The following is a 24,254-nucleotide window of genomic DNA, read 5'->3' as shown; positions in this document are numbered from 1 at the left end:
ACCCCATGGACTGCAGCCCTCTAGGCTTCTCTGTCCAAGGGGATTCTCCAGGCAAGAATACTGGAGTGGGTAGCCAAGCACTCCTCCAGGGGATCTTCCCAACCCAGGGATCGAACCCAGGTCTCCTGCCTTGTGGGTGGATTCTTTACCACCTGAGCCACCAGGGAAGTCCAAGAATACTGGGGCGGGTAGCCTATCCCTTCTTCAGGGGATCTTCCCAACTCAGGGATTGAACCGGGTCTCCTGCATTGCAGGTGGATTCTTCACTACAGGAACTAGGCCTCAGTTCAGTTCAGTTCAGTTGCTCAGTCGTGTCTGACTCTTTGTGACCCCATGGACTGCAGCACGCCAGTCTTCCCTGTCCATCACCAACTCCCAGAGCTTACTCAAACTCATGTCCATCGAGTCAGTGATGCCATCCAACCATCTCATCCTCTGTTGTCCCCTTCCCCTCCCACCTTCAATCTTCTCCAGCATCAGGGTCTCTTTCAAGAAGTCAGTTCTTCCCATCAGGTGGCCACAGTATTGGAGTTTCAGCTTCAGCATCAGTCCTTCCAATGAATATTCAGGATTAATTTCCTTTGGGATTGACTGGTTTGATCTCCTTGCAGTCCAAGGGACTCTCAAGAGTCTTCTCCAACACCACAGTTCAAAAGCATCAATTCTTTGGCGCTCAGCTTTCTTTATAGTCCAACTCTCACATCCATACATGACTACTGGAAAAACCATAGCTTTGACTAGATGGACCTTTGTTGGCAAAGTAATGTCTCTGGTTTTTAATATGCTGTCTAGGTTGGTTGTAGCTTTTCTTCCAAGGAGCAAGCGTCTTTTAATTTCATGGCTGCAGTCACCATCTGCAGTGATTTTGGAGCCCCTCAAAATAAAGTCTGTCACTGTTTCCATTGTTTCCCCATCTATTTGCCATGACTTGATGGGACCAGATGCCATGATCTTAGTTTTCTGAATGTTGAGTTTTAAGCCAACTTTTTCACTCTCCTCTTTCACTTTCATCAAGAGGCTCTTTAGTTTTTCACTTTCTGCCATAAGGGTGGTGTCATCTGTGTATCTGAGATTATTGGTATTTCTCCCGGCAATCTTGATTCCAGTTTGTGCTTCATCCAGGCCGGCATTTTGCATGATGTACTCTGCTTATAAGTTAAATAAGAGGGTGACAATATACAGCCTGACATACTCCTTTCCTGATATGGAATCAGTGTGTTGTTTCATGTCCAGTTCTAACTGTTGCTTCCTGACCTGCATATGGATTTCTCAAGAGGCAAGTCAGGTGGTCTGGTATTCCCATCTCTTTAAGAATTTTCCACCGTTTGTTGTGATCCACACAGTCAAAGGCTTTGGTGTAGTCAATAAAGCAGAAGTAGGTGTTTTTCTGGGACTCTCTTGGTTTTTTGATGATACAATGGATGTTGGCAATTTGATCTCTGGTTTCTCTGCCTTTTCTAAATCTGGAAGTTCACGGTTCATGTACTTTTGAAGCCTGGCTTGGAGAATTTTGAGCATTACTTTGCTAGCATGTGAGATGAGTGCAGTTGTGTGGGAGTTTGAAGATAGGAACTAGACCTATGGAATTCCAAAGCCTCATGGAGTGGATCCCCGGGGGTCCCAGTTCTAGAGGCTGCATGAGCGCTCCCAGCCTGACCCTCACACACACATGACCACCATGTTGCTGTGGTTGGTATAACCACTTGCAAGTTTACTTGCTGAAGGCTCAGGATGAATGCTCTCAGCTGGTGGGTGCTGGTAGAACAACTCCATCAGGTAGGGACCAGTCCTGAACTTTGAAAAAGGTTCCTCCTCAAAGAGGTGTGGGACCCCTAAGTCAGGACACCAGTACCTTGTAAGGTGCCTCCAGACCTCACTGTCTCCAGGCTGACTTCCAGCATCAGTCCTCATTCCCTGCAAAATAATGTGCTCTAGGGAGATTGTGAATTGCAGTGAGCAATATATAGTCCTCATCTGAATGCAATTATGCTTAAACACTATAAATATTCGTAATTCTCAGCCTGGAGTAGTGCTTCTGGTGTTATATCCTTTCACAAACCACTTGAGAAGCCAACCGTTTAAGGTGAAAGAGTTGTGCTGCTCTGGGTGGCTGCCTCCACTGGTACCCTGACTGGAAAAGTGCAGAGGATGGATAGAGACAGCAAGTGGTGCTTCATCTCAGTTCTGTGATGCACCAGGGCCCTGGTCGAGTCACTGGGCAGTTCAGCTCACCCCTGGCCTGTGGGAGAGGCTGGAAATGGCATATCCTTCCTTCTTCCCTCCCCTCCATCTTCACACCTGGGTTCTCAGGTGGAAACTCAAGCCACAGTTCTGTAGGGCAAAATCAATACCTTCTACGAGAAATGAGCCCTCAGCACCTTGGCTTGATCTAACTCAACAGTTTCACTCACTCCTTCAATAAACTTTCCCTGGGCAGCTGCACCTTGGACTTGGAGTGGCCTTGACATGGTCCCAGACTTCCAACAGCTCACCGTTTGGTGGCAGAGACAGAAGGTGATCATTCAGAGTGACAAGTGCCAGGCTGAGCTGAGCTGGGGTGTTGGGGGCAGGGAGGGTTCCAGGAGGCTTCCTGGAGGTGGAAGCTCTTGAGTTGAGCTTTGAAGCAAGAAGAGGAGGGCACATGGAGCTTGGGTGGTGGTGTGGCACTGGCCAGTGCTCTGGCCTGGGTGGCTGTGTCCAGGGAGTGACCCCTGAGTGCACTAAAGATGTTAGCATTTACCTCCTCAGGATGGTCAGAGCCCCTGGAGCATGATGGAGGTGCCGCCTGGGAGTGGGGTCTTTGGGAATAGGCTGTGTCTGTTCCATGGACAGAGGAGCCTGGCAGGCTACAGTCCGTGGGGTCACAGGGAGTCGGACTCGACTGAGTGACTATACTTTCACATCCCATCATGCCCAGTCTCCATGAGGCCCTGTCAGAGCAGAGGCAACCATGCTGGAAGGGCCAGGGCAGGGCAGTGGGGCAGGGTGGCATGGGTCTGACCACAGCCAGTGGGCTGCAGCATCCCTGTGCTGCCCCGCCATACCCCCCCTCCCCGCACGCCCCCACCTTGCATCTCCCTCTAGAGAGATGCACCCTGGTCCACCCTAGACTGAGGTTAGAGATTGTCTTTGGTTAACTGTGTGGGAGCAGCTGTGAGCAGCTCTCTGGGAAGGAGGAGGAGTGGTCCAGGGCCGGGAGAGAGGCCCTTCTCTGTAAGGCTTTGCCCAGATAGTTGCTGGGATGCTCTCATTGAGGCTTGCTCAGCCAGATGCTCTCATGGTTTAAATAGATGAAGGAAATAGACCTGTGAACCTCTGTATGTTGGGAGTGTTGGGCGGGGGGATGCCTGAGAGGGTGGGAGTTCTGGGAGTTCAGTAGGAGGTTGGAAGGTGAGGAATACAGCCCAGTTAGTGGGAACACGTGCGTGGGATAAGAGCGGGAATGTCTTCCTTCTTTGCTTTTACCATGTGATTTTGAACATCTGTCTGTTGCCTGCTGGTGCTCGGTGTTCACTCTGATCCATGCCCTTCACCCACTGGTCCTTGGCCTTCACCTGTGTCTCTTGGGAGAATGGAAATAGCAGGCTCTGTTAAGTTAGACTTACTTGAATTTGAACTCAGACTCCCTTGTCTGCTTGCTCTGTGACTTTGGGCAAATGACTTCCCTCTCTGAGCCTCAGGTTTTTCATCTGAAAAATGGGATCATTGATCTTACCTCAGAATTGTCAGGCTGATCCAGTAAGATAAGGAAGAAGCTGCCATGCAAAACAGTTTGCTCAGTAAGTTGGGTCTGTCCCTCGGTCTGTTTTGGCCGCAGCGTTACTGTGTCTCTGTGATGAGACCCAGCTTATGTGATTATCGCTTACTGCCCATGCCACCTCAGCTACATCTTGGAAAGCAGACTCAGGGGCACTGCCCACACATATGGGCCTATGGGAGGGAGTGCTCTTGCCCAGAGGGCTGAGCCAAGCTCCCCTTGGTTGAGGTGTCGGTCCCTGCAGGGGAGAGACAACGCTGAGTCAGGCCATGGAGTTCAGATACCTCCAGAACTCCCTGGAGTCATCCCTGCCAAATCCCTGCTCAGTGGCTTGGAGTGTGGCTTGGGCAGCCGCCAGGGGATCTCCTCTCTGCAGAGTGGTGTGCATGCGTGCTTGCTGGCTGGGGCATTCAGAGGGACCAGGCCCCCAGCCCACAGCTTCCCTGTTCCCTTCTGGTGTGGGCACTGCTGGCTGTGTCTTCCTGCCCCCTTGCCTTCCACAGGGAAGGTCTCTGGGCAGAGGAGAGATGGGGTGCAGTCTTCCTCACCTGGATCAGGGCTGGACCTGGGCACCACTTCAACCTACTGTAACCTGCCACGCCTTCTAGGTCTAACCATCCACAGGGAGCCTCTTTCACAGTGATAAAATGCCCTGGGGAGTGCAGACCACAATAGCAACATGCAGTGCTGGTTTCTTTGCATGTATAGGGGAGGGGTGTTTCTAATTTATTCTCCGAGCCCTCCCCCCACGCCCCAGGTTTGATGCACATGCAGCCCTTAGAAGCAGGCCGGCTGCATGGGAACTTGGGTCCCCAGGCTCCTCTCCTGGCAACCGGGAACTCACATAGGGAGCCTGAGCATGGATGAGCTTGCCCTGGGGAGGAGGCAGCCTCACAGGTGCCCCCACCTGTGATGGTGCTGTTCTATGTGTGTACCTGGCATTGCTGTCTCCAGCTGCTGGTGCCCAACGATGAGGAAGGGGCTGCCTGCTCCCCTCAAGCTGGCCTCTCTGGAAAGGCTCATGTGCTGCTTGTGCTCACAGTGACTTGGACAGTTCGGGGACATGGCTTTGTCTGTGGTTACACCATCAGGGTCTTGGACGTGATCAATTCCAGTGACAGGTCCTTGAACGTCAGGTCCCCCTTGGCTCTGATGCCCTATGTGCCTAGGCTGCCTCTCCTAGGGTGCATCCTTCAGAGGCCTTTTGTCCCCCCAAGGAAGCCCTGCCTACTGGCTACCAGGTCTGCCAGAGTGGCCGTGCCCCAGACTTACCCTGGCCTGCAACACGCAGGGCCTCCGTGGGGTTTCCGTGAGGGCAGAGCTGGGTGGGGACACTGCATTTCCTTTAACCCTCATCTTCTCTCCTCTACCAGCTTCTTCCCTGGCACTCAGGCCTCTCCAAGCTCTCTGAAGCCTGCAGGGTCTCCTCGGATGCTGCCCGAAGGCTGAAAGGCTGGCCTCACTCCCCGAAGAGCTGGGAGGCACTGGCTCTTGTCCTGTCCTGTCCCTTGCGCCCTCAGCCCAGGCTTGAGGTGCCTCTCAGAAGGCCTGAGTTTTCTAATTCATGCTCATTTCCCAGGGGTGGATCAGACCTAGCAAGAGACCTCATGTCACCAAACCTGAACTGTCCCTTCTGAAGGGGGGCATATGTCTTGCTAGGCCTGTGGATGATGGCTTGTAAGGGAAGTGCATGCTGCTAGGTCATGGGTGCCCTCCCTCAGTCCTGCTGGCTCTGGGGTGGGCCTGGGCTCCTAGGTCAGCCCCTCTGTTTGCCCCCCAACTCGGTGCTTCAAGCTGACTCTGTCCCCTGACCTTCAATGGCCTTGACTGTCCTCTCTGCCTCCTCCCCTGCACCCCTTGACCCAGGTCCTGCCAGGACGAGGAGCAGGAGGGGTCAACTTAGGCCTCCTGTCTCTTGCTGTGTTCTCACCCTGGCCGCTTTTCCAAAGGCAGGCCTTGCCTGTGCTCAGGACCCTCCAGGTCTCCCTGGTGCTCAAGCGATAAAAACAGAGCCCCTCAGCAGAGCAGGCAAGACCTCCATGGTGAACCTACCTCCTCATGTTCCCCTCATTGCCAGCATGAGTGGCCAATTCCTGGCAGATCTGCCTATCGCTGGTTCATGTTAATATATGGCAAAAACCATCACAGTATTGTAAGGTAATTATCATCCAATTAAAACAAATGCACACACACAAAAGCTATGTGTGGGCCTTGGCTCTTGCCAGGCCACTAACCTGGTTGCCCGTTTTCTCTTGATCCCCCTTTATCCATGTTTTGGCCCAGCATTTTTAGCTCTGTCCTTTGTGAAACCCTTTGCATTCCAGGCCACATGACCACCTACCCACACTCCTTCTGCCTGCCATCCTTCCGTGGACACTGAGCCACATCTGGTCCCTATTCCGGGTCCCCCTCCAGATGACGTTTCTGGGACCTGGGGCCAGATCTGCATCATCTTTGTGTTCCCAGCATGGGCCCCAGCTGGGCACATAGTAGGTGCTTGGAGAGATTTGGGGTGGGCTCTCGGGGGCAATTTGATTACCTGGTGGGGAGGACCTGGCTCCTTTCTAGTGTTCTTGTGGCTAGAAAGGTAGCAATGGGAACATAGAGCCCTCCGACCACGTTTCTCTTAAGTTCCTCTCTGGTTTGTGAAATTGGTTGTATTGTTTTTTTAATTTTCTGCAAGCATCTGCTACTGTGAAAATTTTCATTATCACTGGCAAAGATCCCTTCTCATCCCTGCTGGCTCCAGGAGATTTCTGGTTTCTCTCTCCGCGTCTGCTTTGGAGCACCTGGGAGCTGGGGTGGGTGATGTCCCTGCACCAGCTGGGCTCTCCCGTGCATATCTCAGGAGTGAGATGTCCTCTGGACTACGATCAGCAGAGCTGGCCTGAATGGCAGGGTCACACAAACCATAGCCTATGTTCTGAGGGTTTTGCTTTTATTTTGGGTTGCAGGGCTGGTCCAGCTGGGAAGGCTGCCTCTGGGGGCCAGGCCAGCACCCTCACCATCCCCTTCTCTGTTCTTGAAAGATCCTCAGCTCATGGCCACTGGGAGCAGGGGCAGCTGCCTCCTTTAGTCTCATTCTCTAAAAGTGGCTCTGTCTCTGCAATTTTAGAGGCTGGGTATTGTCGTGCCGGCTTTTAGGGTAATGAGGAGCTGTTAGAACTCAAGGGCGTGCAGGGCCTTGGGGTGAAGGAACAAAGCAGCTGTCGGCTCTGGCAGGCACCCAGGCTGGGTGTTGGCTCCCCTCCCCTCCACGCCTCACCAGTAGAGCTGCAGCTGGCACTCTGCTGGGCGTGTGCACAGGTGGGCCGAGGCTGGCCTTGGGCATGCCCAGCACTAACCAGCAGCCCAGGCCTCGCTCCACTGACCCTGATTTGGGTTTGAACCCAGCTGGGCCACTTCCCCCTCTGGTCTTAGCTGACTCCTCATGCAATAAGATGGTCAGTGAACTGGACTTGGTGGTGGTGGCCAAGGGGCTTCTTGGGTTCAGACTCATTTGATTTTCCTTAGTGTCCCACTAGGTAGGCACTGTGTTTTGCTGTTGTCTTTGTCTGGTTTGCTTGGTTAGATGCACTGATCATATTTGAAATCAGTGTTGTAATTCCATTTTTTAATGCGGGGTCTAGAGAGGGTGTACCTTGCCCAAGCCACATGTAACTGTAAGAAGAGCAGAGTCAAGACAGTTCAGCGCCAGAACCTGTCCTCTCACAGATGCACCATTCATCTCTCTGAGATGGAAATCGTGATTCGTTTCTTTCTGTTTTAGCCCCAGAGGGCTGGACAGTGTGTCCCTGGATGTCCTCTGTGTCCCTGGATGTCCTCTGCACTAATGTGGGCTTCAGGTTAAAGGAGGGTGCTAAGTGCCTGATAAGTGAATGAACGGACTTCCCAAGAGGGCGGAATTAGCATCTTAGAATTGATTCAAGATATATTTTGTGCCAGAGCTTTCTTCTCATGTCTTCTGTGTAATGTGGTTGCTGTGACCCATCCCTCCCTGCCCTCCTCCCATTAAAAAAAGATTAGACACTAACATCTGACAAGTGTCCAGCTCAGGCTCCTGGATGCAAGGTGACAGGACGTGGCTTGGGTTTCTAGATTGCTGCCTCTTGGGAGAGTATCAGAGGGCAGGATGGAGAGTAGTTCATGTATAAGAGACATATCAGGAATCCGTGGGGCCTCTTCCCCTCGACCATTGTGTTCACAGTCTGCTGTGGGTTTGGAACAGAAAGTGTGGACCGCCGCCTGTTTGGACTTCCCGACACAAAGACCACGGCAAGGACATGAAGAACGTGGCAGGACCCGGGTGGTGTAACCAGCTCCACCATCTCCCTGGTGTTGCCCAGCATCCTGCCTCCTGTCCTCACCCCGGGTGCCATTTATTGAGGGCTGTGGAGGAGTCGTGTCTGAGGAGTGAGGAAGGTGTGAGGGGGCTGCCCCTCACTGCTAATCTTCCTGGGTTTGGCTGCAAAGCATGGAGGCTGGTGATAGCCAAGGGGGGTTGGCAGCTAGGCAGGGCAAAGTGAGGAAGCGGCTGAACTGTGGAGGGGCAGCCCTGGAAGAGGGTCAAGCATTTGAGGGACATCTGGCAGTTGGCAGTGTTGAGCTCAAGGCTCACATCTGGAGCCTGGGTGTGTCTCTCCAGTCATGCAACCCGGGGAGGCGACAGGATGTACTGGGGCCTCCTCTGGGCCAGGAGAGCCCAGAAGCTTGGGGTTCAGCAGTGACACCCTACCCTGGAGAGTGGCTGTCTCTGCCATTCGGGGGGGCTTCAGCATGGGTCCCACCAGGTGACTGGCCAGGGAGTGACACAGAGGGCTGGATTCACCGAGGCCTGACCTGCCCAGACTGTTGGAGGGGAGCTGAGGTGTGTGTGGGGTCCCGGTGGGTCCTTACCATAGAGACAGCCCCATAGGATGGTGACAAAATATGGCCTTAAGGTTTTCTTGGTGAGAGCAGCCATGGGACTTCCCCATTGATGGCGGCAGGTCAGGGCCAGCATTGTGTTCATGCAGCATTGGCTTCTTGCCTGCTCCCCTGAGACATCTCCATCCATCCCCAGCTGGGTGCTCGGGACAGAGAGGTGTTACAGGGCTCATTCCAGAGGTGACAGAGACCCCCCAAAACAAACAGTGACACTGAGCTGTAATCATGTATATGATAGGGAGACAGCAGGGGCAAGGCTTGTGCTGTTCTGATTGGGTGAAGGAGACCCCTGGAGAGGAAGAAGCGTTTGGTCTGGAACGATGAGGAGGTGACAACGATGTGAATTTCTAGCAGGGGAATGCAGGTGCAGTGATTTGAGCATGACATAACCTGGCCTCAGGGACTCCTGCTTTGTACCTGGGAGCACAGAGGCTGCCTTCTGGAAGCGTGCTGGCAGGCTTAGCATGAGGTCTTGGAGCTGGAGCTTGGAACTAGAGCTTGGCAGCATGAGGATGTTGCTATGCCTCCCCATTTTCCTGAGAGGGGCCTGGGCTCAGAGGTGACACTTGCTCTTGCCTCACTAATCCCCTGGTGTGGAGAGCTGAGGGCCTGACAGGTGAGCATCCATGGGTCGGCTTTCAATGGATGGAGAGTAGGTGCCAAGGCATAAATGTGGGGGCTCAGTCCCTTTTGGGTGGTTAGTCCTACAGGCAGAGAGGGTATAGGCTGGTGGCCTGAACTATAGAATGAGATTCACATACAACATGTTCTCTATCTTTCTGACAGAGAGCTGAGACTTAGAAAGTGGGAAACAGGATAAGAGAGATAGCCAGAGAGAGCTCGAGAAAGTCAGACACAGGTTGGGATGCAAAGGGAGAATCAGAAGCCCCATGGAGCCTCAGTTCCCCATTTGAGAGGGCCAGTAGGCCTCGGAAGGAGTGCCAGGCTGGGGCCTGGTGTCTGGATGGCCTTGGCACATGCAGAAGGAGGGAAGGGCAGGCATGGAACTGGCCTTGGGCAGCCTGAGGACCTGGGGAGAGCTCAGGGCAGGCCCCGTGGTTTGGCCTGTCCATGTACATGCAAATGTGACCTCTGGCTCACTGTGCTCATTTAATCCTTATGAGAGCCCTAGAGGTGGGGACTGTTCTTAGCCCTTTTATAGGTGAGGAAATGTGTCTGGGAGAGGTTAAGTGATTGCTTGAGAGCACACAGCTATAGCAGTGGTCCTGCCTGCCTCCTGAGCTCACGTGCTTAACTTTGCAGTCAGAGACAGCTCAGGGTTACAATCCAGGCTCCCCTGTGGCTTCAGGCAACACCCTGACCTCGAGTCTCTGCTCCTGTGCTTCCTGTCTAGAACGGGGTAGCAGAACCCACTTCCCTGGGAAGCTATGGGGCTCAGTGATTAGTTGGATGGGCCCACATGGTGCCTGGCCCCTACTATGCCTTTCAAACTCCTACTCATCCCCTTAGACCCATTCCAAATGCCTCTTTCTCTATGGAACTCTTCCCTGACATCTCCTTGCTAGGCAAAATTAATCATTCGTTTTCCTTCCATCTAGCACACTTCTGTTGAGTATGTATTATTTGACTTTATGCTGAATTTCTAAGGTTCCCAAGAAAGGGGACCGCATTTCATGGCTTTCTATGTCTCCTGGCTCAGGGGCCAACACAGTGATGATTAGAGGATTTGGGGTGAAGAAATGAGTAAGTGAAAGCACAGATGGAGGATGAGGGGAGACCAGGAAGAGATGTCTGGGCTTGGAACAAAGATGCTGCAGAAATCGCATCCCCCTCCCCCAACCCCCCCGACAACACACACACCGCCAGCCCAGTGCTCGGCTGCTTTCTAGGTTCTCCAGGTCTCCCAGGGCTCATCGCTGTCCTGATTTAACTTCCATGGTGGAGGCTTCCGGTGAATCCCAGTCCGGGAGCCTGGTGTTCCATTGGCGGAGCAGTAAAAGTCATTAACGAGGAGCCGGAGAGCTATAAATAAGCCAGCATGATCCCACCCAGTGTTCCCTGTGTTTTGCATCTGCGGGAGCAGGGAATCAGTTTGATTCGTTAATTGGCATAGGATAGGGCCCCAGAGATAGGCATGGCACCGCTGGCCCTCCCCTAACCTCCCCTCCTGGTTGGTTCCATGCATCCTGCCTGCCCCAGCTGCACACCCACCCCAGGCTCCAGTCCAACACCCAGTGGGACCCTTTGGCCTTGCTCCTGTTTGCTTCCTTGGGCTAGGCTGACCATGAAGCCAGAGGGCCATAGGAGCTGCCAGCCTGGAGAGGCTCCAGGAGCGGCCCCTGCCCAGATGCTGCTGCCTAGGCCAGGCCTCAGGTTCAGCCAACCTCCTCCTCACTGTCCCCTGGCCCCCTCTACGCTCTTGGTGAAACCTGCCTTAGAGTGGAGGGTTGGCTTTAAGAAACTCCCTTTCTCCAGACTGTAGGCTGTAGCTCTACTCTGGGGAGGACCTGAGCATCTGGGGACTTTGCCAAGTTTGAAAGTTCTGCCTCACCCGTGAAATATGGACACCCATAGTGCCGATCTTATGAGTTGTTGAGAGTATTAAATAGTTTGTTGCTCTGTTAGGCCATGCTGGGCACTGGGCCAGAGACTAGGAGGATGAGCAATGCGCAGGTGTTTATGCCACAGGCTTGTGGCTCAGAGAATGGGCTGACTGACAGCGGCCACATGAACCAGTCCACAATTGCAGACATCAGTGGGCGGTCTGAAGGAAGAGTACCATGAGAGAGGATTTGGGTCATGGAAAGTTCTCTTGAGGGAATCACAGTTACCCCCAAAAATACAGGATGAAAAGAGATGGCCAGACAGAACTGAAAGGAGCGTTGCAGTCCAAGGTGGGTGTATGTGAGGGGACCCACAAGTGGGCAAAATCTGAGTTACTGTGTGAAAACCGGCACCTGGAATACAGGGCGTGGGTGTGGATGGCACAGGATCCTGTTGGTGTTGTGGACTTGGTTTTAAGAGCAGTTGGAAGCTGATACATTTAAGTAGGGACAGCACTGTCTGGCCATTGTTTCAGAGGGCCAGTCCACTGTGGTGTGCAGAGTGGATGGCATGTGGATCTGGGGGAGGTTGGGTGTGTGGAGGTCCAGTGGGGAGGTGATAGTGGTTTAGAGCAAGGTGATGACAGTGAAGAGGGAGGAAAGTCAACAGACCCAAGATGTATTTTGAAGATAAGACAATCAGGACTTGGTAAAGGCTTGGGTGCAGAGGGTCAGGGAGAGAGAAGGCCCAAGAGCAAGTGGGTGGCTGGGGGCACCCCTTTACTGAGATGGAGCAACCGGGAGGGGCGGGATCACACCCTAGAGAGCTCATTGTTGACATACCAAGTGTGAGTTGCCAGTGGACTCACGGGGGGAGACCCCCTTAGCTGGGTGTCAAGAGCCCAGTGAGGGCTTTGGGCTGGAGTGATAACAGGAACTGTCCACAGAACCGAGGTATAACTTTCCAAGGGTTGCATCAGATATATTAATATAATGATGATTCCACAGAGAAGACATAGTGATGGGTCCGGGTCTGGATCTCAGAGAAGGCTAGTGGTGGGAGTAAACAGAGCTCATAAGGAGGGACCAGCCTCAGATGGGAGAAGGTTCCTTCCTCAGCTTTTAGCACAAACACGGACAGGTGTGTAGATCTGGTGATAAGTAGGATGCGTTCCTTATGATGCTGGCTACTGTTTTTAATCTATGAAGAGTGAAGCAAGGTCATTAGTTGAATTTGGGGGAGAATCCTGGAAGGTTTGAGGAGAACGACCAAGGCAGGTGGTGGAGAGGGTGTAAGTGAATATGGTGGGTGTGGAGCCCTGTTGAGGTTGGTGACCTTGCTTTCCCACTTTGGGTTCCCACTTTGCTGGGTGTGTGGTCTCTCTGACTCTCACAGACATGGAGAAGTGGGTGGGCAGGTGGGCCCACCATGGCTGACCCTGGATTAGGATTTCACCAGCCATCCTGCATTAGGAGAGAGAGCAGAGAGAGGGAGTTTGCAGCAGAGGGACCATAATGAAAGATGGACAGAGCAAGGAGTCAGGAGTGAAAGCAGGAGGATGGTGGTAGGATAGTTACTTAAGCAAAAGGTTGGCAGGACAAGATGCTTGTCAAGTCTGTCCTGTGCTCAGGGGGGTTGAGGGGCCCGGGTGACCCTCCCCTTTGGGGGCCTGTCGATGGTGAGTGGCGATGGGGTCAAGGCCCCACTGGGCTTAAGCTCTGGCGCTCTCCTTGGTATGGTGCTGCCACCTGTTTTCCCCCACCCTATTCCATGGTTTTGTTTACCTTTTAAATGTCTTAATAAAACATGAAAAATATTTATTCTTCACGGATCAATAATTTACTATGAGTTATGACAATACTAAATTTGGTCAATTATTCATTGACCATAAAGTATTTATAAACGCGACCTTAATTTAAAGCATTAGCCACCAGAATTCAAATATTAATAAAGACTGTGCCAGCTGAAAAGGAGGAAAGGAAGGGCACAGATAATGAGGGTGGCTCAGGGGAGGGTGTGTGCTCCTGGCTGTGAATGATTGAAGTAGTGAGTTGATAACTGGAGCCCAGGTTGTGGGACAGGCAGAGGTGCTGGATGGCTGGGGACTGGCCTGCTGGGCCTGGTCAGAGAGAGATCATTATTTCTGGAGGGCAGAGCTGAGCTGAGCCCAGGGCTGCCCACAGCCTGGCCCTCCCTTCGGTTGCCTGCTGTTATCAACAGAGCCTTGCCAGGCCCCCTCTGATGTGAGGGTGCCTCTACCAGGCTGCTTCCACGCAGGCAGAGTGCCCTTTCTTGCCTTGTCTATCAGGAGAAGTCCTGTCCTTTTTTAAAGGGCTACCCAGAGGCCAGTTAGCCCATGGGATGGGGAGGCTTTGCAGCCTCAGAGAAGCCCATGCCGCAAGGTGGGTCTCCTCTACTTGGAGACCACGCCACATCTTCCAGGAGGAGCAGGTGTGCATGTGCCTGGGGCACCATGCATTCAGGGCACGTGGTGGAGAAGAGGGCTGGAGTGGCTGTGGCTAGCGTCACTATCAGGCGTCAGCACCAGCAGTTGTGTATCTCTTCCAGCACAAGCCTCCTGGGGTATTGCTTCTCCCAGTCTTGGCCTGAGAATTTTCCAGGAGTTTCCATGGGGATGGAGAAGGCTCGGTGTGAATCAGTAGTGGTCAGGGGCACCTCTCTTATCTCCAGTGCCCACTTAAGGCCCCGAGTAACTTGATGAGCCAGGCATTTGCCTGTAGCAGAAGGAGGCCTTGTTCTTGTTTGCTGCCTCCTTCTCTGGGGCCTGTGCTGAGAGTGCAACTGCCCCAGGAGTTTCCACCCAGGGAAGGGCCGGTAGAGTCAGTCATGGAAGCCTGGGTTTTGTCGTCTGCTAGCCACCATCTCTTCCAGGGACTGACTGTAGAGGTACCTGGTGATCTGCTTCTGATGTTCTTGTTGCCATTCACTCTCTAGCTGTATGACCCTAGTCAAGTGATCAGCCCTGTCTGTGCTTCAGTTTTCTCACCAGGGGATGAGAAAGCTCCTCTGGGATAAGAAGGAGGGAGATCCTGCTTGCCCTGTGGAGGGGCCTGTGCTACGCCTGGTGCATCCGACCCTGAGAGTTCTGTGTCTGGAGAATCATGAGTCAGCAGGATGCTGGCACCTCTGGGGAAGCTGGCAGGGATGTAATGGTGGGGCTGTCTGGGAAGGCTGGCTGAGCCCCTGGATCCTCTTGTCTAGATCCAACCCTGAGTTTGAACGGCCTGCTTCGTCTCGATTTCTGGGAATCCGTCATTTGTCCCAGAGACCTCTGTTCTCCTAGGCCACCGAGCTCAGCTTAAGGGGACTCGAAGCTCCTCATTACATTCATCTTTACTACTTACTTCCCCAGCTGATGAGCCATTCTTGGGGAGCTCTTATCAGTCCATCAAGCCTGCATTGTTATTATCAAGAGGGAGATCAGCTTTATGACCATATGCTATTGCAGGCAAAGAATTATAACAAAGGCTGTTATCTTCTAGCGAGCTGCAAAACACCTCTAAGGTGGAGACAGAGTGACTTCTCCACTCCTACCATGCACCAGCCGGTGCCAAATGGCTCTTCACAGACAAAGGCCTTTCAGAGATTGTGCACAACAGCTCTGTGAAGTGGATGCCATCATTTTTCTTTGACAGAAAAAAACAGAGGCTCAGAGGCCAAGAGAGGGTCAGCCCCTCCCTCACTCAAAGTCCCACAGCATGGATATGACAGGGCCAAGGACGTGGCACTGGGCTTCAGTGTCTCTCTCCCCAAGCGGGGTGTGAATTGTGTGATGCCCTGTCCTAGGAATGAGGACATTCCATAACCTTGTGGGCGCTAATAGCTGGTGTAGCTTTGATCTGATGTATTTTGATCTTATTATTTTTATGTTAGGAGCCTCTAAATAACCATCATTTCAACAGAGCCCCAATTAGCAGGCCATTCACAGCAGATTAGAAATTGACTTGTATTAGGCCTCTCCATTAGCGCCCAGGAGAGGCTTGCACCCTTAATTACCCACCCTGTTCATGGAGGAGGTGGGGGCCTTGAGGGATTTCAGTGCTATTGCAGGTAGCTGTACTGGGGTGGGTCAGGGTGCCCACCTTCGAGGGGAGAGCTAGTCAGCAGCAGGAATGAGGTCATTCTCTGTTGTAAACTCCTATTTCTTGGGCTCCTGGTCATGATTTGGGTGGGGATATTAATAGAGAGGTAGGGATGCTCAAGGAGAGGGGCAGGAGACTGACATGTGTTTAGCATCTTTCTTGGGCCCAGCATGGGGCTGGCACTGTGGTCCACATTATAAGTCAGAACTCCCATAGCTCTGCTGTGATTTGTATCCTGAATTAATAGACAACAGGGGTTCGGGAAGGAGGCATGCCCGTGGTCACACAGCTCCCGACTGCAGGAGCCCAAAGCAGAACTTTGTGAGATTCCAGTGCTCCTTCTGCTGCCCTGGGGAGCCCAGGCCCAGCCAAGAAGCTGGTGTCTGTGGCTGCCACTGGGACTGGGGCATGGAACCTGTTCCCTGAGCATGTTCCTGCCACCCAGCTCCTGTGTCTGTGTCATACTGCACCCCTCACTCACCCTGCTCCCCTCGTCTCTCCTGCTCTAAATCCTTTTCTTCTTTTGAGGCTCTGATGCTAACCCCATATGAGTTCACCCTCCTCTGGGTCCCAGGGACCTTCCCTTCTCCTTCCTCCCAGGCTGAATTGTGAGGTCCAGCTCCCTGGTAGATCCTAAGCTCCTCAGATGGGGCCTGTGTGTGTCCTGTTTTCACCCTGGCCTCGGTGCTCATTGCAGGGCTTTGTGCTTCGAGGGTGTGCTGAGTGTGTGCATGAAACACATAGGAGGAAAGGAACAAGTCCATCCACGTGGGAGCACAGGATGTGGGCTCAGATGGAGAAGCTGAGCCTCAGGGGGGTTCAGTGACTTAATGACACAGTACGTGTGGAACAGGCACCGGTTGGGGCGGGCAGGGGCGCCTGCCATCAGAAGTCAGGCAGTGACCTGAGAGGGGGCCGGGTGGGGGTGCACGACAGAGAGCTGAGACCCAGTGATGGTGCAGTGGGTGTCCTGGGTAGGACCAAAGACTTGAGTTCCTGGGCAACTTTCCACCCTGGTAATATTTGGTGAATTTTGCAAGATTACTTCTAAGAGGTTTCAATGCAGTGTTATTGGCATTAAAGAGAATATGTATAAGAGAAGAAAGAAAAATCCATTTATCATCACAGACTTCGGCTTTTAGTGTTTTCTCTTGTCTTTTTCATAAGCATGCTTTTTACCTAATTGTAGAAATTGTTGTCATCCTGGCGAGTATAAAATGTCATGCTCTGGTTTTGTCACAGTCACCCCGCAGAAGCATTTTTAGACAGGAAGGCGTCTCAGTCCGGCCCTTATCAATAGTGCGGCTTCACAACTTGTTATCTGGAAAATAGACACAGTGATGCCTGCTGTACCGGGATGTCATGAGAATAATGTGAACTCACATATAGAGAGGACTCGACGACGGAGTATTCAGCACAGAGAAAATTCTCACAAAATAGTCCCTCCTCCTGGAGCTTCTTACTTATCCATTACTGAAGGATTATTTTCCTTTTGTAAAAGAATTATCTGTTCACAACATGAAATTTTGGCAAAATATAGAAAAAAAGGAAAACCACGTTGAAGCTTCACCTAAAGTGCAGTCACTTTGAACGTTTTGCAATATTTCCTCTGGTCTTTCTTTCATGCATGTAAGTTTTATTTGATTGATATCATAAAATACATACAATTTTGCATGACTTTCACATAACTTTTTAATGACAGGTACTTTCCCATGTTACTGTAGTATCTTCATAAATAGTTTTAAAACCTTTAAGTTTTAAAGGTTGGGTATGCTTTCAACAAGTGGAACACTTTTGTGTCGCTCACCTATTTGCATCTTTTAGATCGTTGGCAGTATATCAAGAATCTGGATAAGTATCCTCTGAATGTTTTTGGATCTAAAGCCATTTTTTTTTTAAGATATTTTTTTTGATGTGGACCATTTTTAAAGTCTTTATTGGGTCTGTTATGTATTACTTCTGCTTTATGTTTTTTTTTTTTTGGCCCTGTGGCATGTGGGATCTTAGTTCGCTGGCCAGGGATTGAACCTGCACCCTCTGTATTGGAAAGCAAAGTCTTAACCACTGGACCGCCAGGGAATTTCCTAAAGTTATTTTTATATTATAGTTTGGGTAGATGCCCAAAGTGAAATTATTGACCAGAGGGCATGAAAATGTCAAGGATTATGGTATTATTGTATGAGTTTTTACTGACTGCTGTGTGCCGGCAGACACATTGTGACCCTGGATGAGGATGGTGAGCAGAAGGGCGTGACCTTTGTTCCCCTGGAACCTGAGGTCAAGTGGCAGAGAGAGACAAAGTTCAGTGTTGTGAGAGGGGAAGTGTGGGATGCAAATGAAGCGCATGACAAAGGGTCCCTAGCCAGTCTGGGGGTGTAGAGTCTGAGTCTTGAAGCAAGAGTGATGTCAGGGTTCAGAAGGCAAAAGGAAGTGTGATGGGTTACAGGGGACAATGAAAGGTGGACGGTGGGCCAGGGCGGTAGGAGAAACCTGAGGCTGCAGGCACCGCGGAGCCTGCAAGACTGCCCTAAGGAGTTTGACTCCCTGCTCAAGGCTCTTGGGAGCCAACAAGGGCTTTAAACAGAAGCATGGCAGGATTGGATTACAACTCAGGAGTGAGCTTGGCCATGTGGAGCCTGAATGCGAGGGTCCAGAGCATTTAGGTGGCTGTGTGATCTTCAGTAGGAACTGCAGAGAATCTCTCATTTTTTTTTTCTAGAATCTCTCATTTAACCACCCCCTCTTTCTGCCTTGTGTTGAAGGCTGAGGGTTCCACAGGAAGAGCTGTGGGCAGTCAAATTGTCCTCCTGCTGAAGCCCATGAATGTGCAAGGTGATTGTCCCTGCGTGGGGAACCGCTGGCCTTTGGTGTTGGAAAGCTTGGGAGTGTCTTCCTCTTCCCACAGCTTCCCAGCCTCCCTCTGCCTTGCTCCTTGGGGTTCCTCTCCTTGGTCTTCATCTCCTTCTCCCAGTCTGGTCTGAGGCATTACATAAACCCAAGTGCTCTCAACCGAAAGAACGGCATTGTCAAAGTTGTTCAAAAGTCTGCCGTCTGCAGCAGATGGCCTGCTGACATTCACAGGCTGTGTTTTGAAACTGCATCTGCTTTCCCACATTCCTGCCGTCACATAAAGCATTATTAATAAATGTTTGCTTCAAAACTGGTGCAGTGGGTTGCGATGTTGGGAGGTGCATCATTCTATTAATTGGTCTGATGTTCCAAAAAGGTGTTAAGAGTGTGGCTAAAAGGGGTTACTGGAACTCATGGTGACTAGATGACTTCAGAAGGTGATCCCTAAGTGTCCCCACCCTAGAAATGGCAGCTGACACCTGATCGTGTTCCTCCTGCTTACCTGCTGTCAGTGCCCCAGCTGCGGGAGCCTCTACCTTTGTTATTGTCAAGTGGCTTTTAAATAATCCTGGTCTTCTGGAACCAATACTCCCTGGGGGTTTGACCCAGTATTTTTATGGTATGAATCAAGTGGACTTGGCCAGGAGACTGAGGGCTTCTGGGATTCGTTGCCTACAATCTGGGTCTTCGGGGCTAAGTGTCTCCCTGGCTTTCCAATGAAATTCATTCCCTTCAGCCCCAATCAGCTCAGTTCAGCCAACAATTGTAGAGTATACAGTACATTCTTGGCCTGTGGCTTGGCCTTGGGGATACAAGGATCAACAAAATGAGCTCATGGCTCTTAAGAGGCTCACAGCCCAAGTGGGAAACCGGATGGCTAATATAGTAGCATGGCTGAGTGTCTCAGGCAGATGTGGGTAGGAGCCCTGTTCTACTCTCGCTGCTTGAGTAGCCTAGGATGAATGATTTTGCCTCTCTTGACCTCTGTTTTCTCATCTGTCGACTGGACACAAGAGTACCTAGTTGGCAGCATCACTAGGGCATCACAGACTGTGCCTGTGAGAGCTTCTGGGCTGGCCTGACAGTGTTCTTGGTCCCTGGAGGGAGATGGTGTTTCTTGGAACCCCAGGAATGAGCTTCCCAGTGTGAGCTGTGCAAATTGAAGCCAGGGCAGCATCACCCCCATGCTGACCCCTTCCTCTCTCTCCCCTCTCTTTCCAGCCTGTGACCTCATGACCCAGGGGATTTTGGCCTTGGTCACGTCCACCGGCTGTGCGTCTGCCAACGCCCTGCAGTCCCTCACAGACGCGATGCACATCCCACATCTCTTTGTCCAGCGTAACCCAGGGGGCTCTCCACGCACCGCCTGCCATCTGAACCCCAGCCCCGATGGCGAGGCCTACACACTGGCCTCCAGACCGCCGGTGCGCCTCAATGACGTCATGCTCAGGCTGGTGACAGAGCTGCGCTGGCAGAAGTTTGTCATGTTCTACGACAGCGAGTATGGTGAGTTGGGGGCCGGGGCTGCTCTGGGGCTCTGGTGGGGGCACCACCAGACACTGGGAGACCTGCGAGCTGGCCCTTCGCTCGTGGAGGTTGAGCCCTTTGGAGAGGGCTGGGTGTGGACGGCGGTTGGTGGTCTGAACCGAGTGGGTGTCTGAGTGGTAGGACCCAACCTTGAGCTTCGTGAGTAGGGGATGAGATCTGAAAACAGATCTGTAGACAGGCACTAAAGTTGCCTAGCAACAACACCTTATCATGACAGCTGAAGTTTGAATCATCTTTGAGTTTTCAATAAAATATTAATAAACTGCTGGCAGAGATCCGAAAGGCTGTACACAGGCAGCAGTGATGGAGGCCGGCCAGCATGGGTCCTCCCGGAAGCCTCCTCTGCAAAGTGTCCCCCTCTCGCTGGATGCTCTCCCAGCCTCCCCAGCTCCTTACCTCCCTCCATGCTGATCTGCCCTTAGTTTCAGGGGTTCAGGCTGGGGCAAAGGTCAGGGAGAAGGACATCCTTAATGTCATGGACCCAGGTGGGGATCGTGTGGGTCTGGGGACACAGGGCATGGCCAGATACAGATTCTTTGAAGGCCTACTGTATGAAAAAAAAAAAAAACACACCATAATTTCATTGTTAGGAAACTAGAAAAATGGGCTTTGAAGAGATAGCTTCAGGTTTTCTATGGCTGCTTTGTGAAAATGGAGACCAGTTCTAGTCCCAAGATAAATGGTTTGAAAATAAAACCTTTTTATTGAAAAAAATTTATATGTTTAAAAAACCTGTTTATTTTTTTATTCTGAGATAATTGAGACTTACATACAATTATGGGAAATGATTCAGAGATCCTGTGTGCTCCAAAATCTTGCCTAACTGTCATAGCATACCACAAGCAGGATTTCATCTTGACACAGTCCTTAGGCCTTGCTCATATTCACCAGTTTACATGCACTTGGGTGTGTGTATTCACTGTGTGTGCAGTTTTGTCACGTGTGGATTCATGTGCCCACCACAGTCAGATTCAGAGCAGTCCCTCACAAGTACCCCCACGCTACCCTTTTATAACCACAGCCACTCACCTTACATCTTTAAAGGTAAGGGCTGGTGCCTCATAGTTGGGGGCAGGGTAGAATGGGGTGTACCCTCGAAAGTCCTTTTTTCCTCTCTTTGTGGAATAATCCCTTTGCCAAGACTGTAACTAAGAAGAGAAAGCAGCATATGTTTGCATTTGCCTAAATACTCTGCTTCTCTAAGACTGGAATGTTGTCCTCAGCTCTTAAGCAAATATGCTGTCTGGAGTCTTCCAGAAGGAATTGAAAAGCAAACAGTCACTGTACTGAAATTAAGATGAGGGGGGTGATGGGGACAAAGGTGGCCAGAGGCTCTAGGTGCTTGAACTGGACTCTGTCCAGGGCCTGGCTTCTCCCTTCCACCCTCACTCAATCCTTGACTTTAGGGAGGAGTTGGAGAGACCATGTCATAGCCTGGTGGCTGGCACAAAGAAGGCCCTGAGAAATTGTCTCTCTGTGAATGAAGCAACTCATTTATGAGAACATGGACCTTTCAAGAAATTTTAATATAAGACAATGGAGAAATGTGGGGGAAAGACAAGGAAAGACCTTTGAGGTAAGCTAGGAAACAGATGTTTCATTCTGTAGATACACTCCTTTGCCCCTCTCCTCTCCCATCCAGACCATCCAGTCAAGCCAAAAGGTGTACCCCTCTTTTGTCACACGGAGACCTTTGCTGTCTCTTGTAGGGTTGAAGTTAGTTTTCAACCAGACTGACCTTTATTAGTAATTTTATAAACACACAGGGTGACCAATAGGTTTCTTCTGGTGGACCACTGCCGGCAATTGGTCGAACCTTGATTGCTTTGCTGGGAAGGATTCTGAGGAAGCATATGGCCTCAGCAACATAAAGCACTGTGATTGCTCCATGAAGCATCATGGTGCAGGGGATGGACTGGCAGCAACCTGCCCTGTTTGCTAGGGGTGGCTGTGAATCAAGCATCTCAGAGCTGCTTACACGTGGCTGTCACTGTCCAAGGTGCTGACCATTTGGCATTAGCCTTCCTGGAGGCCAGTGCTCTTTCAATGGGTTCTATGTAGAACCTCCTGCCTTTGCCTGCCCTGGCCATTACCCTTCTGATTTGACAACTTTTGAAGCCAGGTTTCTACCCCAAGCATTCTCTATAAAACATTAACCACTCCAGCACCTGTTACTTGTTTTGACCTTGCCCCTTGTGCACAGTCAAATCTCTGGCCCATTTTTAATATGTTAGGTAAGCCAAGGCTGTAGAGGCACACATGCTGTTGGATGCAGCCCCAAGAATTCAGAGTGTGAGTGCTCCTCAGCTTGGCTGGCATTGGCCTGTCTGAGGGCTGTGGGTGGATTTACATTACTGATACGTCCAAGACAAATGGTGCCTCCACAACCCCTCAGGGCCCTTCCTCCAGCTGACCACTGTAGCACTAGCTGCGATGAGCCCAATTAAAAGGCAAGTTGAGTGTAAAGACTGCTTCATTTCTTCCAAAGTCACACAGAAGTGGGTTGGGATATAGTAACTTTGTTTTTTTGATGCTGATCTGCAAGTATCTTTACATATATTAATTTATTTAAACTATTCAGTAACTCTCTGAAGTGGGATTATTGCTGCATTTTACAGATGAGGAGCATGAGGCTCAGAGAGATTCCTTTTGACTTTGATGCCCATGCACTTAGCCATGGCACCATCTTATTACTGTCATCTGGGGCTTGCAAAGCTCCAGCTTTCTCTTATCACCAGCCAGGCAGAGTTGATGCCAAGGATGGGGTGTGTGGAATGGACTTGGCATGCCCTAGGTTTGTGCAGTCAGTCACTTGGATAAATGTCATCCTTAAGATCCTACCCCTGCAAGGTAAGGACTGATCCTTCCTCATTTGCCCCTCAGCCTCCCTTTAAACCAAGGAATGTCCTGCCCTGGGTGGAGCCTGAGGACTGGGCATCTGGGTCAAGGGTCAGAAAGGCAAAAGCAAGTTCTGCGACAGAACTTGGCAGAGTGGTGGGAGAGGAGTTTGTATGTTTAAGGTTTACAGAATGCAAGATGTGCCATTTGGTAAAATTCCATTGAAAATACTTGTATGCTTGTTGTGACAGCGAAAGGAAAAATAAAAGAGAAGCTGACATTTGGGAGAGAAAATCTGTAACATTAAAATACCAAAAGTTTGGATTGAACAGAAGAGAGAACTTTCTGTCTTGCCACTTCGATTTCTGGGCTATTCATGTGTGTTTTGGGGAGGGTGTGCTAGAAGCTGCAGCCACAATTTCTCCCCAGTGAGCACATTTGGATGAGGGATGTATTTATGGTGGGATCTTAGAAACCACTGACTCATTCATTCAACAAATATTCACTGAGTCCCTACCATGCACAACTATTTTGCTAGGTGCTCATTTTAGATGTTGAAACAGATGGTTGGAGTATCTTGGCTAAAGTTGCATAGGGCTGGGATGTGAAGTTAGGACCCCAGGGCTCCTTCCTCCTTAGCATCTTTGGGGTGTGGTGCTCCCTCTTAGTCTCTTGGACCAGCTTGCAGGCCTGAGATGAGTTGGCAGCAGGGATTTCACAGAAGCAAAACCTTGGGGCTCTCAATGTGTGTCCATTTCCTATTTGTGCTTGTTTTTAAATTATTTTTAAAAAGTTAGAAGTTGCACACTTTTACAATGTATATGTCAAGTTAAAAGAATGATAATGAAGTGAACTCCCATGAACCCAGACCAGTTTAAAAAATGTATAGGAGCTTTATGTGTCCTCATTGTATCATGTCTTCTGCCTAGGGGACCTAACCAGTATCTTGATTGTGTTCTAATGAGCTCCTTGCTTTTCTTTATAATTTGTCATACAAGTGTGGATCCTAAAATACTTATTGCCTAGTTTGGCCTCTTCATGAATCGTAAATATCTAGAGTTAAACTACTGTACACTTTTGTGATTGCTTTGTTTTCTTAAATGTTTATTTATTTTTAATTGATTGATGATTGTGATTGCTTTTTTATTAAATATTATGAACTATTGGGCCTATGCATGTTTTGCTTTGTTAGATCATTCCAAAATACTTTCCAAAGCATTTCTACCTATTTCCACTGCTATCTGCAATGTATGAGAATTCTCGAAGCTCCCCAACCTCACCAACACCTGGTATTGCTTTTAGTTTTAAGATTTTCACGCGAAATATGTCTCACTGTGATTTTAATTTACATTGCCATGATAAAAGATGAAGTTGAGCATATCTTTAAGCACTATTTTTGTTTGCTCTTCTAAATACCCATGTGTAGTTTTAAATTTTTGCCCATTTTTAAAATTGAGTCTTTTCTTTTGTAAGTTAGGGATGTTAAATACCTTCTTTCAGTTAGTTGTCTTAGTTCACAGAAGTTCTATACTGTATTTTTATCAAATTTATTCACCTTTTAGACAAGTAGCTCCATTTCCTATCTCATTTAAGAGATCTTTCCCTATCCAAATGGTATAAAGATATTCTCCTGTTGAAACCTTCCTATCTGCTCTGAGAGCAGATGTTGCCCTCCACTCTGAGTGTCCACAGCTAGGTCCTGGCTCTGAGTATGCCTGGATCCCTAT

General features: G+C 50.5%; 1 protein-coding gene across 2 annotated transcripts in view; it reads left to right on the top strand.

The window, feature by feature from the left end:
* GRID1 (glutamate ionotropic receptor delta type subunit 1) overlaps positions 1-24,254 on the top strand; it is a 665,624-nt gene that overhangs the window by 123,002 nt on the left and 518,368 nt on the right. For both annotated transcript variants that reach the window (XM_020915026.2, XM_070470959.1), the window contains exon 3: positions 19,363-19,647. In XM_020915026.2, the coding sequence (XP_020770685.2) occupies positions 19,363-19,647 (285 nt within the window). The remainder of the gene's footprint in view (positions 1-19,362; positions 19,648-24,254) is intronic.

The sequence above is a fragment of the Odocoileus virginianus genome, chromosome 7 (assembly GCF_023699985.2).
Source record: "Odocoileus virginianus isolate 20LAN1187 ecotype Illinois chromosome 7, Ovbor_1.2, whole genome shotgun sequence".
NCBI classification, from domain to species: Eukaryota; Metazoa; Chordata; class Mammalia; order Artiodactyla; family Cervidae; genus Odocoileus; species Odocoileus virginianus.
This window is presented reverse-complemented; position numbering and strand designations above follow the sequence as displayed.